This window comes from Perissodus microlepis, chromosome 10 (assembly GCF_051167445.1).
Source record: "Perissodus microlepis isolate ML-2025 ecotype Zambia chromosome 10, ASM5116744v1, whole genome shotgun sequence".
Lineage (NCBI taxonomy): Eukaryota > Metazoa > Chordata > Actinopteri > Cichliformes > Cichlidae > Perissodus > Perissodus microlepis.
This window is the reverse complement of record NC_140470.1, coordinates 11,027,112-11,044,433: the sequence shown is the minus strand read 5'-3', so window position 1 is coordinate 11,044,433 and position 17,322 is coordinate 11,027,112. Positions and strand designations below refer to the sequence as shown.

Sequence of the window (17,322 nt, the reverse complement as noted above, 5' to 3'; positions counted from 1 at the left end):
TCCTTTTGAATTCATTACAGATTTTTCCTCGTGGCTCCATAGTGCACTGCTTTCCAGGTTTGATCCCGGGAAAAGCACACAATTCCCCTTGGTGTTGAGACAGGAAGGGCATCTGGTGTGAAAATGCTAAAACATGCGGAGCTATCTACTGTGGTGACTGCTTGTGAATGAGGGAGCAGTTGAAAGTAGCTACTTTATTACATCATTATGTTTTTTGTTTGTATTCTAAAGAGGTTTTGTGCATTTAGCAAAATCTGTATATAAGACAGATAAAGCAATGGTGCCCCCACCTTGGGTTTTTAATCAAACAAGAGGTTAGTGTGCTTGCATATTAGCAAAGGGCGTACACATACCTTTTAATTAGGGCTAACATATAGAGTATTGGAGCAGGCTTCTTGGTTGGATTGTTAATACTGCATAGCAGACCACATTATATGTAAAGTAATTTGATTAAAAGGCACTAACAGTGGTGCAGTGAGAGGAACAGTTCGCTGTCTCTAATTAGCTGATGCTAACACCGCTAACACTGCTGTGTTACCATGCAGTTGTCTGTCAAACCAGCTCTGCCCAAATAAGGCATTACTGTATACCTTAATAGCATTTAAAGGCTTAGTTGTTAAAAAATATGTTACCCAGAAGGAGGGATTTAACCTTTTTCTGTAGCCGTCTGTTAGCCTCAAGCTACCATGTTTGATATACTGCAGCTTTTGCATTTCCGAAATGGCCTAATTTTTCAAACCTAGACATTTCGAGTTTTTTGGGGGGGTTTTTTGTAGTTTTTAAAACAGTCATAGCTGATAGCTAATATTTAAAGGGATTTGATTTTCCGAGCTAATTTAATATTAGTATTGGTTAGTTTTGTTAGTTTTTTATGTAATGAGCAAATGCTCATTACTATGCTAATGGTTAGCAAAGGTTTGCTAGGTTCTTGTTTATGGATGGAAAAGTAGTGGGCAATAGGGATGCATTTTAAGTCGAATTGTGAATTGTGCTAGAAATCAGAGGGTGAAACAATCCATGGATACATCAGATTCGTTAACTAAATTCAACAAATGCAATTTTTGGAGATTTAGTTCAAATTTCAAAGTACTCCCAGTCTTACTCTGTGCTCAGAGACGTTAAAGAGAGAGAGCTGCCCCACTGTTAACATTACAATCTAATTTCTTGATTGTAACTCAAAATTTGCAGTTTAAGTGTTTATTTATTAGATCTGTTCAAATGCAGGCTAACTTTGCAAGTCTTAATTCTGATTTGTAAGTTGTGAAATAAAGTATAAGTAGAAAAATTATAGCTCTTGATCAGTTAAATACAGTTTATCACATTATCTGGTCCTTTGCCTTACAAATTAAATACTGAGTTTTGCTCCTATATACTTGTGATTTTAGAAAATAACATTTCACCAAGCTGTACTTTGACAATGACACACTAGCAGTATGTGCATGCCATCAATATAGGAAAATGTTAATTAAATCTATTCTACATCACATGACAGAAAATCTTTAAAGCTCACATGCTCGCTGCCCGTATCGCTAGCGCTGTGTCAAACAGGTATTTTTTTTTGTTGACAGAGAAATATCTACTGTCAGCATCTCTCTTCTCATCACGCGCCCACGCCTCTGCAAGCCAGTATTAAAGTTTCTGATGCTATCAAAAACAACCAGTTTGCTGCTGCTTTTGCATGAGGGTAATCCATCATTAAAAAGATCCACAGATAATATGACAGTTCCTTAGCATCTCATACATTTTAAAACTACAAAATGAAAAAAATAAAACTCATCCTGCCTGAATGTGTTTGCAGCTCATTACCTGAGTGTTTTAAACATCATCACAAATACCCACCAAAAGGTGAAAAAGCAAAAGTGGAGAGGACATGAGAGCTTTTTAGATGTCATTCACTGCAGTAGAGGAGTACTTTAGGTCCTCAGCTCCCAGCAAACAGCATGACACCAGCATGCTTTTTTACTCATTAAAGCCATTAGTGAGCTTCACCGACTCACATCTGAAATGAAAATAAGGGTTGTAAATGTTTCAAATGTGGATGTAAATTATTTTAATCTAATAATATAATAGTTATTACGTTTAAATTAAATGCAAAGATGGAGCATATTAAACCTAATAACAAGCTATAGTTGAGGGTGGAGAGTTCTTTTAAACTGCAATACAAAGTCTAAATGCTAAGAATTCACAAAGAAAATGAACTATTTCATGGCCATTGTCATTGGCTCTGCCTCTTTTACAGCCTGTTTACATACAGTGTTCATCATGAACTTGAACTTCAGTGTACCACCTTGCGAAGTGAGCTCAGGTTTCAATTTAAAGGGTTTTAAATACCCGAAGGCACGAGTGTAACGAGACTCGGATGTTTTTTAGCTGTTGACCTTGCGAGGTGTGGTTTAACCTCAGTACTAGAATGCAGATGGATATGTGAGGTTTATTTTAGCTGTGCAGAGAAAATATGCATTTAAAGCTGCATGAGGTGATTCTTAATGCAGTGTTTCTCTTTAATCTTGCGAAGAAAAAAAGGACATTTACACAGTAGATCAGTTTATGAGTGGTAATTTCTGTTGCTTGCTATACAAACTTCAGCTTTTTTGTTTTGTCAACAATTCAGGAAGATCTTTTTCGTCTGTATCTATGCAGTAAAAGCATAAACAGTCTAAAGAGTAGTTTGGCAGTAAGTAGGGCAGTAAATGCAGAAATTGTGTTTCTGATTAAACATTGGCATTTCCCCTCTGCGGTAGCTAATGTTTTTTTGTTTTGTTTCATTTAGTTTTTTTGCAAGGCATTTCTCATCAATCTGGCCCAATTAAATAAGAGCTTGATTTTTCAGTAACACTTGCGAGTTTCATTCTGAGTCTTTACCTTTGTGTGCAAATCTTTACTAAGCTATGGAAACCTGAAAGTGGGATGGAAGTTTGTGTGTCATAAAGAGGACATCCGTAGCTACAAGCTAATGCTAAGACGTCACAAATTTGTAGTGACCTAAGGCATAATGTCACCTTGTTAACATGGGAACCTTTTCCACAACAATGTACAAGTAATGACATTAAACTTGCTTGAATTACTGCTTTGCAGTGAAAGACTTTCAGCAATATCTTCTTGCTTTGTGCCTCTCATTTGAGTTCCTTACCTTATTAGCTCACTCTGACCCATTTGACGCCCTACAAATGGCTTCATATAAGCTACAAATAGACTACACATATGCCCATGAAGTATGGGGAAAGAAGCAAACTAGAAATATAAATTATGGGTGAGTGTTTGATTTTTGCCTGCTGCTCTGTGTTTTGGATTCTTTTTGGACTGGAAGGATTTTACTGCAGAGCAGTTGCAGGAAGCTGAGGGCAGTTTCTGCAGTAAAACACAGACAAGGATAGCATAGCAAAATGTTAAACACCAGAGCCTGAATTTAACGCAAAATGTTCCATTTAGATCTTTAAAAATATGGATTGGCATGAAAACAAAGCATAAGTGATATGCTTTTAGTTTAACAATGGTCACCTTTGAAATATCAGCTGTGTGCATAGTCTCCAAATATTATACATGCAAAGTTGAAAGTTCACATAATATTCCTTTGCTTTGTTTTAGATTAGACCCCGACCTATTTATTGGCCATATCGATATATTGGCTGATATTACCTATTTCAAAACATACCAGTACTGGCATTTATAAAGATCAATAAATAAAAATGTTGCACGGGGCCTGCTGACATCACAGTTCAGGTGTTTTCGTCATGCCACGCTACCATTAACCTAAGCCTCTTATCACTGCAGTGATACAGTTGGGAGGTGTTATTTATTAATAGAGAAAATTGTTTCAATATTTACCGGTGCACAGAGCAGGGAAACATCTTTTAGTTCCCTTATATTCAAGAGGAGGAACACATTTCCAGGCTGATATCTCCAAAGGTGGGCAGCTCAAAAGTAGTCTTTGGTGTTAGCCATACTGTCCCTTTAAATCAGATTTAAATGCATATAAGAGCATGAATTTCAGGATAAATGATAGAGAATAACTGAATAAAATGGTCTGAGGTAAATTACGATATTAAACATGCCAGTGGGGAAATGTATACTTTAGCATATGAAGGAGGTTGAGAATGAGATTAATCCATGGATTTCCTCTCCAGAAGTTGGCCCATCATCTTTTCATATATTCCCCGTTAAGGAATGCACATAATTACATTTCTACAACAGTGCTGGCGTGCAAGTGGTTACTGGCTCAATTACCTCAGGCTGAAGTGGTGCTTAAACACCAGCTTCAAACAATTGTGTGTTCCTATGTGCTCTATAGGAACAAGAGTCTGGAAACCCAAGATAGAAAATGATTCCTTTTATGAAGAAGGAAAGGGTGTGAGCTAAAATGCAGTTTTTCTTTTGCTTAGGCCAGAGACTTTTATTCTTTTTAGCAGTGAGCTGTTAAAGACTGCAACACATCACTCAGATATCTCCAGTCATCGTGATTCTCTTGTCCCTCTGGGTCTCGTTTAGATGCAAAATAATGGAAGCAGCAATATCTAGTAATTTTGCCTGAGGCCACTCAGTGTAGGCTACATTTGGAGTAAGACAAACACAGACGACTGCCTGCATTAAGAAGGACCACTAACTATAATTATAATTTGAATATAACTGATTCAGAGTTGAATTTATTTCCAGACCATGAAACCGTGGACAATTTTAATCAAGGTTAAACGAAAGCATGAGCGTTGCTTTCCTACTGGAAAGTGTCTGGAATATAATAATTGCTCTTAATTGCTGGCTCTCTAAGAAGATGCACGGTATTCTGTCAGCCACAATTAGGGGAAAACATATGTTTTCATGTATACATTATATGGAGACGTGTTATTAATTGGTCTGCAAGTGAAAACAGTCTCATGCTGTTTAACTGGAGCTGTCCAAAGCTCATCTGAGTGAGTTCTTAGTTTGGTCTATAAAAGAAGCGTCTGCTCCATGTTGTTTAAGATTGCCGCATACAAAGGATGTGTGAAGAAGGTGGCTGCTGTGCGCTCTGTTTTTTCAGGCCAGGTTATCAAAAGAAGTGTCTGCTTCAGACATTTTTCTAGGTCAGAGGAGCTCGTTCTAAGCAAAAACACTTCTTAGGTGATGAAGTACTCTAGCCAGGTGAAAATAGCTAATTTGTTTCATGCTGTGTTATTAATGTCTTTCAGCAGCACACATTAAGTCCTCACAGTAAAAACAGCATTTTTGAATGCAAGTCCTACAGAAAATGCTAACTTTCACGGTATTAACATTGGTGCGACTGATTGATTTGTTAAAACGGCAAGCTAATGGGGCGCCTGAGTGGCTCAACGGATTCAGCAGGCAAACCATGTGCTGTGAGAAGGCTTCCTATTGGTTGCAGAGGCCCAGTTTCAAATCTGTGATTAGGCCATTTACTGTTCGTCGTCCTGGTCTTTCTCCTATCTTTCCTATCATGTCTCCACTGTCCGCTCATAAAAAAAGCTAGTGGTCTGTTAGTGGTCAAGCTCGCAACAAATGTCATATTTTCTTGATGCATTTAAAAAAAGTGGCTTGGGAGAACGTTCATTTGAAATATTTGAACACAGTGTTGATACCGTGTTTGCTTTGTATCCAGGATTTTAAAGGCTCAATTATTATGGATTTAATTGCAGAAATGTCCTGAGAACAAGCAGTCAGTCTACACTCACTCACTGGGTAGACCTTGCTAGTTTTGACCCCCTTTTGTCAACAGAACATATGCACACTGAACAGGATGGATCCATGCTTTCATGTTGTTTACACCAACTTCTGAGCTTGCTATCCAAACGTTGTAGAGAAATCAAGACTCATCAGATGGGACGTTGTTCCAGTGTTCCACTGTTGAGTTTCAGTGAGTCTGTGTGGATGGTACCCTCAGTTTCCTGTTCTTAGCTGACACGAGCGGTGCCCAATGTGGTCTTCTGCTGCTGTCGCCCATCTACTTCAAGGTTCAATTTGATTTGTGTTTAGAGATGTTCTTCTACTTATCTTTGTTGTAACAAGTAGTTATCTAAGTTACTGTTGCCTTCCTATCAGCTCCAAGCAGTCTGTCCTTTCTCCTCTGACCTTTGACTTCAACAAGGCGTTTTTGCTCAGAGAACTGCTGCTCACTAGTTGAACCTCTTGTTTTTTTCTCCATAAACCCTACAGATGGCTGTGTGGGGAAAATCCCAGTAGATCAGCAGTTTCTGAAATACTCAGACCAGCCCGTCTGGCACTAACAAGCATGCTATGTTCAAAGTCACTTAAATCGCCTTTTTTCTTCATTCTGATGCTCGGGTTAAACTTTAGCAGGTTGTCGAGCAGCTGAACAGGTGTGTCATTGAGTTAATGCGTGCCCTGCAGTTTTTGCTCAGGAGTTTTATCTGTTTTCACAGGATTTGGCTTTTCTTTAATTGAACTGAGGAGGTGGTGGACAACGGGACCGTGCTAAGTTTTTCTAAAAGAGCGTTCAGACAAGGACGGCGCGGATGGGACTTAAAAGACTTCAGAAAGGGCCTGGTTGGCAGAAGGAGTGAGTATGGACAACCTTTCTGATTTCGGAGGCCCCTGTCCGTCTGGCCGCAGGGAATGGGAGTGAGTATGAAATAAAGTTACCTTCATTTTGATTTCTTTATTTAGTTCCTGCTTCATAACCATCACTGTAGTGGTAAACACAATATACCATTCAAATAATTGTGAAAGTTTTCATGTAATAGTTTAAAGAAATCTGGTATATCTTTTTAGACATTACCATTTAGCAAAGTTTTTCATAGTCTTTCATTGTGAGCATACATGCACAAAACTACAACACATTTGAGAAATGTATAAAGATAAACTGCATAACAAACATGTAGTAAATGTTGTATTTTAACAATGAAGAACATATTTATCTTGAATGACCCTCAATTTGAGTTGTGTGAGGAGCGCGCTGTTCAATATTCAGGCAGTTCTCTTAGAACATCATCTGCAATGCAAAGTAAAAAAAAACCCTTTTATACAAATGTGATCAAAGCACTTACATCCATCAAGAGTAATGAAGCATTTTATGAATCACTGTGGGACTATATTAATATTGATCCAATACCACAGGAATAATAAGTTACACTCACTCAGAGTTGTGCACTCATAACGTTCAATGTTCCTCAGTAGTAGTTTTTTCTTTTTGTAATACCTGCTGTGTCTATGATGTACAAGCCGGTCACTTCTTTTGACATTTTAAAGATAACGCCCAAGTTACAGCCTATCACATGATACTCTCATGGCAATGAATGTAATGCAGGTCATAGTCAGTGTAATCATGTAAAAACATTCAAGTGTCGAAAAATTGATACTGGCCATACCCGGGTCAAAGTCATGCACTGACAAGGTTGATTACATTTAACAAATTTTTTTATGACTGATTATCTCTGTTGCTGCTGATTAACCAGTTACACGCGATAAAAATAAACTCCTGCTGCTGTGTTCTCAGGTAGTAAATATCCTGTTACGACCAGGAGTAATTCGTAAGAAAAACGATATGGAAGTGACTCGTGACTTGTCTGCCTTTAGACATCCAACCACGTGAGCCTCTGAGTATAAAGCAATAATACAAATATGGAGTAGGTCACTTACAAATCACAGTGACCTGTTAAACATGGGAGAAGACCAGAGGCTTCAAATGCGGTTACCTCTAACATAATCACAGCATTAGTAGTGGTTGGTCCACACATTGTCTCTGGTAATTTCTTGAGATTGACAATTAAATAGGCTTTTTTTTTTAAAATACAACATATTTTACCATCTCACAGAGGGTAGTGCAGGACCACAAGACAAAATACACAATGGCTACATTCCTTTTATCTGCTTTACTTGTGAATCCTGGATGATTGAGCCATTGTTGAGGTTGTTAGTGAAAACTGCTCTCATACTAGGACAGCTCAAATGTCTTGCTGTGAAAACTGTTTGTTATATTGTGCAAAAGACAAAAATATGACCTGAACTTGTTATATTATCACTGACACGTGTTTGATGACGTCAAAGGAACTTCTTCCTAACGCGTATCCTTCTTTTTCAAGCACCAATAGCTGCATGGACGATTTAATGGATGAAGATGAGAAGGACAGGGCAAAAAGGTACTGACGTCTGTGCATACTGGGCAAACACTTCATGTACAGTATCACACATTTATTACTATTTACATAAATGGGAATGTCAATGGAAAACAGATTATTGGTGGTAGGTCATCACTTTAAAAGAAACTGGACTGGACATAATAAATGAAGAAATTCATTTCATTTTCCGTGACATTACGGTTAATCTGGGCCTCTTTTGGCTCATTTTGTATTTTAAACACTTACAAATACTGGTGTCTAAAAGCGACTGAGTTCTTAGTTCACAAAGGTTCGACTCCAGATTTACATATTACTTCTTATCTGAAAAATTCCTATGGACACTCTAGGACACGGTGTCAGAAGATATCAAATTCAACCACGGGGCTTAGCCGTTGGTAGAATAACCAGCCTTCTCTTTTTAAAAATGTAAATTCTGTATGATTAAATCTATGTTTAATTAATTGTTTTCATGCCCTATTTTTATAACAAAGTACCCACAAATTTGAATATATTCAGGCTCTGCTTACATTTTCAGCACTGTGCCGCTGTTACATTTACCTTTCTTGTTCTGCTTGTTTTCTTTTTTCCTTATTCCAAACTATCTTCCGTGTAAACAGGATAGCTGAACTAAAGTCACTTAATTTTCACTTGCAATAACCGCTCTGTTATAGGGCATCCCGTAACAAATCAGAAAAGAAAAGAAGAGACCAATTCAATGTGCTCATCAAAGAGCTGTGCACCATGCTGCAGGGTCAGGGCCATCCGCGCAAGATGGACAAGTCCACCATATTGCAGAGGACCATCGACTTTTTGCAGAAACAGAAAGGTACGGGTTTTTATGTAGTCTTTCTATTTCTATAGTCTTTCTATTTAGTTTTGTTAATTTAATAGACATATTTCTAACATTTTCTCTGCCCTTTTCTCTTTCCCAGACATCACTGCACAGAACGACACCTGCGATGTGAGGCAGGACTGGAAGCCTTCGTTTCTCAGTAATGAGGAGTTCACTCAGCTAATGCTGGAGGTAAACTTCAGGAGGATGTCTTTGAAGAGTAGCTGTTATTTAACTCTGCCATTAGGTAATATTAATAAACACAAAGGCAAAGCTACATCCTCTCTAAAATGATGATTTTTATTTTAAGTGCATGTATTCATAGTTTGCTATAAAATCAGCAGTGAAGATGTGAGGTCTCTTTAGGCAATATGCGAAAGCAGAGTAAATATCAGCACGTTAACACGTCAGCATAATGTGCTGATAGATTAATTAAGACCCGATGAGACATTGTGCAATTTTTCAACATGCTGTAATACAGTAATATAATTGTGGTAACTTCCTCCCTCCTGCAGGCCCTAGATGGTTTCTTGGTTGCATTAACTACAGATGGTAACATCATATACGTGTCTGACAGTGTTTCCTCACTTATTGGCCATTTACCGGTAAGTAAGAGGGCCTCAAATTCACGCAACCATCAAAGCTCTGTATTGTCACTTAAGCACAGCAGTGATTTAGACAACATTAGATTTCACTTCACCATGTCTGGTCCTCATTTTATTTTTGTTGCCATAACAGTGAAGTTAGACAGAAAAAAGCTCTGTTTTGCTGCTTTATCTGAAGCAGATTGCCGTTGTGACTCCCATTAAGACTGTTGTGTAAGATATCACTTGTTGAAATGGTGCCAGGAAGACTGACTGCCATTCATCTGTGTTTTTTGCACCAGTCAGATATGGTGGACCAAAATATCTTGAATTTCCTCCCGGAGCGGGAGCACGGTGAGGTGTATAAGCTGCTATCATCCCACATGCTGATGACTGACCCCATTGCTGCTGACTTCCTTGACAGTGAGTATCCCGCTGAGCGGGCTCTCTGCACACACTGTGTCTGGGTCATCGTGTTGAAACACAGCGGAAGTAGAAAGGTTAAAGCCTGTAGACTGTCTCCCACTTTGGGAGATCAAAATGCTGTGGACAGAACAGTTGCCGCTGGTGTAATTCTCCACTAAAAATCAGCTCAAAAAGTTATGTTGGCTCAAGAATCTTCTTTTTTTGTTTGAAGTACAAAAACAACACTTGACTGTTGTTTTCTGTCTTGTAGAATTTTTGTCACAAAGACTGTTTGGACTGAAACTGAGATACAGAAGCTAGTTGAATTACGGTCTGCAGGTTATTGGATTGCTGATTAGTGTGTATCTATGATTAGACTTTTAGCTAATAATAGGAGCTAGCTTAGTATCATAGTTAAGACTTTAAATCACTGTTATGTTAGCACAGTAATCCAAAGCAATGTAGTATGGGAGGCTCAAGAACCTGACCTTAATCCTGTCTTACTATTGGACTTTTCTGGGGAAGAGAGAGGGCGAGTCGCAAGAGTCTCGGCCTATCTTTAGAGACCTAAATAGCAAACTGTCACAAAGCCAAGTCTGCAGTAAACAACATCCTTTGAGCACATCCATCATTTGTTTTTTACCAGTAAAAAGGATTACATTTTATTACCTTGCTATGCAAAGGTAAGTTTATGTTACACTGTCCTAGTACAGGAAACAAAGCAACCTCTTCTATTGGTGCCTGTCAGCATTTTGACTCTTTGGTTTTTCTGTGTCAAAAATACCATCGAGAAGCACCTCAGCTTTTATAATGATGCATGTAAACTTCATTATGTTCAGGGTGTAACCATGACAATATCTGCTTTTTAGGTGAGGCACACATTGAATTTTGCTGTCATCTAGCTAGAGGTAACATGAACCCAAAAGAGCCACCTGTATACGAGTATGTCAAGTTTGTTGGAGATTTTAAGTTTCACAACCATGGTAAGGATTTGTTTTATTTTTAAAACAAATACATTTAGAAAAAACAAAACAGAAATACACATACATATGTACATGTTCTTGGTCACACAGTGCCTACGTCGTCTTGTAATGGGCTCGAGTTGACGTTACCAAGGAGTCTGCAGTCGTCTCTGGAGGAGCAGGTCTGCCTCATTGCTACCGTGCGATTAGTCACTCCGCAGTTTCTGAAGGTAAAACCAGCTTGAATGTTAAATCTTGTTCCTTTGTTTCTCTGCTTGTGACTCCACAGAGTAACACTTTACACATTTGCCTAACAAGCAAAAGACCCAGGGGGTGGAGGGTGCAAATCTCACGCGTTAGGAAATCAAATATGTGGCGCTACCTGCTGTGGCATCATCATGTGAAAAAGGCAGCAGCCTGATGGCGCTTCTGTCGCTTTGTTTCTCTGCTTGTGTCGCTGTGTGTGCTGTCACTAAATCACTCGAGGGCTAAACGTGGCACTAAAAGCAGTTTCGGTCCATGCAGCAATAGTGAGCTTGGATCAGTGGCACAATGAGGTCTGAGAGGTGACACACTTCGGCATACACTGATTCCATCGTGGCGCACACACTCTGGAAAACTTCTCGCGGCAAATAGGTTCAGTGTGGCACACTGTGTACTTGCCAACTTGTTACATCATGAGGATACGCTGTGATCCCTAAAGGGCCCTTTGAGTTGAAATCTGGCCACTTGTCAAGTTACAGAAGGGAATTAAAGTCGCACTCTTGTAAATTTTTGTGAGATCAGCTCAGATTTTATACCCTTTCCAAGCATCCCAAAGGAAATTTATAAAATGGCACGTTTCCAGCGATGGTTTGTTGAAGATTAATTAAATCCCAATATGTAAAAGTAGTCAGAGTGCAGTTTACATGTACAGGATGGTCAGTTGCTATTAAAAGCCAAAAAGCTTAGAAACCCCCCCGCCTGATCTATTGCACAGACTTCAGCTCTGCCGACTAGTTATTCCAAACTGGAAAACACACTGATTACACTGATTGGTCAGACTGGAACAATATCTACTGGGACGAATGACATGGAAAGATTTTTTTCCTTTTCTCAGTCTGAAGATGAATCCTTTGTAAACAGTAGGCATCAGTTTTTCAAATGAAATTTCAAATGAAGAAATTCCCCAGTTCTTTTCAAAGGTGCATTGTTCTCATTTTCCACAGAGGTTCAAGGGCACAGCATTTTAACTGTGACACACAAATGTTAATAAAAACGTTGGCATTATCCCTAGCAATATGTAAAACGATAGACACAGCAACTGTGTCTTTGGTTTGTGGACTAGCATTATGGCTGTTGCCACGTTGTCTGCTAGTAATCCTTGTTTGGAAAAAGCATCCATCGTGTACATGGGTGTATTGCACAAATACAGACGCCTGTTTGTTAGTAAGTAACATACTAATAAAACACTTGACTTTCATTCAGCAGAGCTGGAGCACAGACTGTTTGGCAAGAAGCCATACTGTTTGTCAGATAATTTTATTAACATGTTCCAAAATGCGCACAACAAACGTAAATTAGCTAAGGCGACACCTCAGAGACTGCTAGTATCCTAGTTACCATGATGACACACAACATTAAACCTTTAATATAAAAATTATAGAGTAATAAAAGAGAAATCATCCTCTTTACAGTTATTATGGACAAATTAGCCAGAGACCAAAACACTTTTCTGTACCTCCTCTTCTCTAACATCGGAATCTAAAGGGACTGACTCGCTTTTGTTGCCAGCCTCAAGTGGCCATTTGAGGAACTGCAGCTTTTTGCACATGCTCGGTGGCTGTTGCTGCTTGGTCCCTCTAAGCATATTCTTGATGTGTAATGATCTTTTTGTGTTAAGTTTCATCATGCACTGTACCAACTCTGATATTAAAAACTATGACCATATACAGGACATACTGTACATAAAACACGATCATGCCTTGCTTCCCTGTGAAATATTAGCGGGGACCTTCCTCAGTCTTTTTGTTTTTGTTTAGGACTTGTGTAACGTGGAAGATCCCTGTGATGAATTCACCTCCAGACACAGCCTTGAATGGAAGTTTCTGTTTTTAGATCACAGGTAAAATATTTGTATTATCCTGACAGCTACCAGTCTATACTTAGAAAAAGTATTTCTTGCATGTTTATTGCCCTGTGTGCGCGTGTGTGTTTCAGAGCCTCGCCAATCATAGGCTATTTACCCTTCGAGGTTCTTGGAACTTCTGGCTATGATTACTATCATGTGGATGACTTAGAGCTCATAGCCCAATGTCACAAGCAATGTAAGCTACTTTTCTGTTGCGTTTTTTCCCTACCAGTCTTCATGATCACTGTATCAAGGGCAACTGTACAAATTGACAGAAATGTCAAAGCACTCATGTGGACTTTCTTTCTTCTCTCCTTAGTAATGCAGTTTGGAAAAGGTAAATCCTGCTATTATCGATTCCTGACCAAAGGTCAGCAGTGGATTTGGTTGCAGACTCACTACTACATTACTTACCACCAGTGGAACTCCAAACCTGAGTTCATTGTCTGCACCCACACTGTTGTCAGGTAAGCCTGGTTTCTTCTTTCTGTGTGTGTGTGTGTGTGTGTGTGTGTGTGTGTGTGTGTGTGTGTGTGTGTGTGTGTGTGTGTGTGTGTGTGTGTACACATTTCCTCTCTCTTTGGGTAAGGGGTGTATCGATCTAGCCTCCCTTAATACTGCATTTTCTGTTGTCCTTCAGCTATGCTGAAGTGCGAGCTGAAAGAAGGAGAGCGTTTGGCCTTGAAGATCTGTCGCCACCTGAGATAGCCCCGTCCTCTGTGAAGGTAACTCGGACTCATACTGCACAGCGTGTGACATTTACAAGGTCAGCTTCAAACTTGGCCCACCATGTTGAACATTACTCTGTGTTCCAGGCTCAAGAGCTCTACCTGGACATCTGCTCCACACTGGACGCTCCACGGGACAGAAACAGCGGTGCACGTTCGGTGTCCTCCCACAGCTCCCGGAAGTCCTCCCACACAGCGCTGTCAGACTCTGCATGTGAGTCATCCTCTGCTCCCCAAAGTGCTAACTCACTCAACAGTAGGTCATTATTTACAGAAATCCTGCTCCTGTGTATGGGTGGAAGATCTGTTATTGGGGATTGTAGGCAGCAAAATAATACGAGTCTAGTGATAACCCTCTGTCCCTGGGTTTGACATTTTCATTAGCAATGGAAATGGAAGATCAATTTTTAGTTTCCAGAAGAGTCCCACACTCAATCCTTATTTTTTATGTAATCTTTGTGATCACTAATAAAACTCCAGACGTTGTCATTACACCCACCTCGGTGTATGTGGGTGATGATGCATTTGTGAAAGGTTTCCAAGGCTTACTTTAGCCTGCCCTATTTGTTTGAGCCCCCATTCTCAACGACTTGCTGCGCTTCCACCCACCGCCTAGTATGCCAAAACATTTCCATCTGCATATTTATGAAGAATGCACCAGTGGCAGCTTCATTACAGTTGTAGTTTTTGCAAAGTAAAACAGTGTGCCAGTCTTTCCTTAGCCCACACGTATATTAAACTTTGCTACAATGAAAAACCATTTGTGGTAGAATGAGAGTAATCACAGAATCCAAATCAGCAGTTTGCTATACAAAGAAGTTTTGGCTTTCTCTCAGAGAGGCTATAGTTTCTCTGTTTAGGGAAAAAATGCATAAAGGTCTCCCTTTTAAAATCGAGTCAGTTTTTGTTTGGGGAACTTATTTTAGAAATCAAAGTCTGTTGATAGGTCTTGTGGGTGTGTGGCTACAGTGTGGAAAATGTTGTAAGAAGGCTTAACTGTGCTGCAGAAATTAGACATTAAAATTAGCTTTTTTTTTTTTTTTTTCCCTTTTTTTTGCTTTTTTTTAACCTCGAATGTTGACACAGGCTTTATTTTTATCCTAAAGTCATAAGCAATTCTTTGGGCACCAATTTCTTTGTAGAACTGTTCTAAATAACTTTGCAGGGCAGGTCAGGATTTATTATTTCACGCTAAAAAAAAAAATTAATGAGCGTCTGCAGATGAAGCCTAATACCTGTAAATGTGTTACTGACACAACGATTATCCCACTCGTGAAATGAGTATAAACGCAAGAAGGTAATTCACTCAGTTGTCGCAGTTACAAGTGTTCACATTAATTCACATGATTATGACCAAAGTTATGACCGAGTTGTTTAGAGGTGACCTGTCTCTGCCCTGCAGCAGCAAACTCCTACACAGAAGCCTGCACACCATCGTGGCAGTCTGCTTCCATTGGGCCTGAAAAAACATCTGCCAGATTCCAGCCAAGCAGTTCGAAGGTCAGTTTACACAATGTTTACATGTATCTCTTTGTCTTTGGAGACAAAAAATGGTTTGCGAGAAACAAGCGTGCACAGATAACACATTAATGTCTCCTAAATTGTGTTACATAAAACGACTTTTCCCATTTTTTCCCCCTGTAGAATTTGGCACAAAGACAAAATTCCTTTGACCTTGTTTCCCCAATGAGCGTCCCCCTTTCTCCTACCTGCAGCAAGCACTCCGCAATGGTTAGTGTTAAGACTTCCTCTCCAGCCTGTTGCCTTCTGACTTTCTGTTTGTGTACAATGTCTTACTGTTACTGCTGGATGTGTTTATTTCACCTGCTGGTTGTGCACGGTTTAATGAAAAAAAAAAGAAAAAAAAGAAGAGTTATTGTGTATTTCTCCCAGAAATCATTCATCCGTGTTACATTTGAACTGTAGAATCAATATTGCACAAAAGGTTGGAAGATTGGTGTACTTTCCTCCGTAACAGGAATAAACCATTACATGACTCACGCTACTTGATTATAGCCACATTTGTCCGTTTCCCTGAAAAAGCACAAAAGTGTTCTTACGTCCCTTTCACCTGCTCTCTCTATCCAGCAACAGCAACCACAGCAGCAGCAGCAACAGCAGCAGTCCTCCATGTATCAGCTGCAGCAGCCGCAGCTCGGTGTCATGAACCAGCTGAAGGAACAGCTGGAAGAGAGGACGCGCATTCTGCAAGCTGACATTAAGACACAACAGCAGGAGCTGCACGACATTAAGGAGAAGCTTCATCTTGCTAACCTACAGGTAGTGTTCCCACACTTTCAAATGAAGAGACTGCAGCGATTGTTTATTCAGCCGCGAGTTAATCTTGAGATCTTAACACGACACAGGTGGAGTGTTTTTGTTCTGTATTGGCAAAATGGGCAGCCTTAACTTCAGAATAAATGCTCATTACGTCCAGATCAGCTGTTGAGAAAAGTCAGCCTACATTACCTATAATAGCCAGTAATGGATAAAAGGCTCCACCTAGAGGCCAACATGAAAGACTGACTCCAGTGATTGTCTCTTTGTTTTGTGCTTACCTTCTGGGTGTGCAGGCAACATGAGATGAGCTGTAATTTGAAGCATAAACATGCCACACATCAACATGTAACTAATCTGAATTGAACCTTAAACGATCCCCCTATACGTATCAGTATTACAGCATCCTGACAATGCCCTGTCTTGCAGTTAGAGACAAGTGATTTAGCCTGCGCCACAGTTTGCTATCTCTCGACCAAGTTTTGTGAAATTCAGCTTCTTTTACTTCTCTTGTGTAATCCTGCTGACATACAAATAAACAAGAAGTAATTTTCCAGTACATCCATCCATCAATCATGTGGGTGCTGAGGTGTATTCCACCCGTCATGGGGCGAGATTAGAGGTTATGGAAATCAGTAAGTTGTCTCTTTTTAGAAAGAATTAATTCAATTTGTCTATTTCTGTGTGTGTTAGATGTTGTTACAGCAGCCTATCAACAATGACTTTAGTCAGGCCCAGCAGCAGCCTCAGCAGCAACAGCAGGGCCCCGGAAGGCCTGCCCAGCAGAGTCAGTCTGGGGTCATCAGACAGCTGTCGGGCCACCCTAAAGCAGTCTGCGGGGCTCACAGCTCATCCCCACACTCGCTCCTGAGAGAAAACAGCTCACCTTCAAACCAGGTACATTGCTGTGCAAGAGAGAAATCCAAACTTGAAACCAGAAACACAACCAGCTGGAAGCTATCCTCTTAAGTAGTTTTATTGAAACCTCGTTTGAGTTGACAGTTGCTCTAAAGTGTCTCTGTTTCTGTAGGTCCAGCCGAGGATTTCCCGGAGTGGGCAGGCTCAGTCAGTGAGTTTGCCAGTGCAGACAAACACGAGTCTGACGATGCCCTTTTACAGCAACCCCATGATGTTCTCTCAGACCAACACGAGGCCTCAGCAAGATGCAAACCAAAGACACCCAGACAACCAGTTCAGCCAAGATGGACAACTACGGTAAGAGCCCTGAGAAACACTCATAGTACTCAGAACTCCAGGTGTTAATGTCAGTATGGCAGGTGATGATGAAACGGTATATTTTAGGAATAACATTCACTTTATGTTTACCTCTTCATGTTCTCCAACCTCTAACCCTGATA

At 39.9% G+C, this 17,322-nt stretch overlaps 1 protein-coding gene across 3 annotated transcripts in view; it reads left to right on the top strand.

Annotated features, from left to right (window-relative positions):
- The window catches only part of npas2 (neuronal PAS domain protein 2), a 45,055-nt gene that overhangs the window by 21,806 nt on the left and 5,927 nt on the right, over nucleotides 1–17,322 (top strand). For 2 of the 3 annotated variants that reach the window (XM_084941908.1, XM_084941907.1), the window contains exons 2-19: nucleotides 6,372–6,570; nucleotides 8,031–8,087; nucleotides 8,738–8,892; nucleotides 8,999–9,090; nucleotides 9,414–9,503; nucleotides 9,785–9,905; nucleotides 10,757–10,870; nucleotides 10,961–11,079; nucleotides 12,871–12,953; nucleotides 13,049–13,155; nucleotides 13,279–13,426; nucleotides 13,600–13,684; nucleotides 13,775–13,901; nucleotides 15,090–15,187; nucleotides 15,332–15,418; nucleotides 15,776–15,967; nucleotides 16,658–16,861; nucleotides 16,995–17,179. In XM_084941908.1, coding sequence (XP_084798034.1) covers nucleotides 6,515–6,570; nucleotides 8,031–8,087; nucleotides 8,738–8,892; nucleotides 8,999–9,090; nucleotides 9,414–9,503; nucleotides 9,785–9,905; nucleotides 10,757–10,870; nucleotides 10,961–11,079; nucleotides 12,871–12,953; nucleotides 13,049–13,155; nucleotides 13,279–13,426; nucleotides 13,600–13,684; nucleotides 13,775–13,901; nucleotides 15,090–15,187; nucleotides 15,332–15,418; nucleotides 15,776–15,967; nucleotides 16,658–16,861; nucleotides 16,995–17,179 — 2,120 coding nt within the window. In that variant the 5' untranslated portion in view covers nucleotides 6,372–6,514. The remainder of the gene's footprint in view (nucleotides 1–6,371; nucleotides 6,571–8,030; nucleotides 8,088–8,737; nucleotides 8,893–8,998; nucleotides 9,091–9,413; nucleotides 9,504–9,784; nucleotides 9,906–10,756; nucleotides 10,871–10,960; nucleotides 11,080–12,870; nucleotides 12,954–13,048; nucleotides 13,156–13,278; nucleotides 13,427–13,599; nucleotides 13,685–13,774; nucleotides 13,902–15,089; nucleotides 15,188–15,331; nucleotides 15,419–15,775; nucleotides 15,968–16,657; nucleotides 16,862–16,994; nucleotides 17,180–17,322) is intronic. The other variant, XM_084941909.1, reaches the window with a different exon arrangement.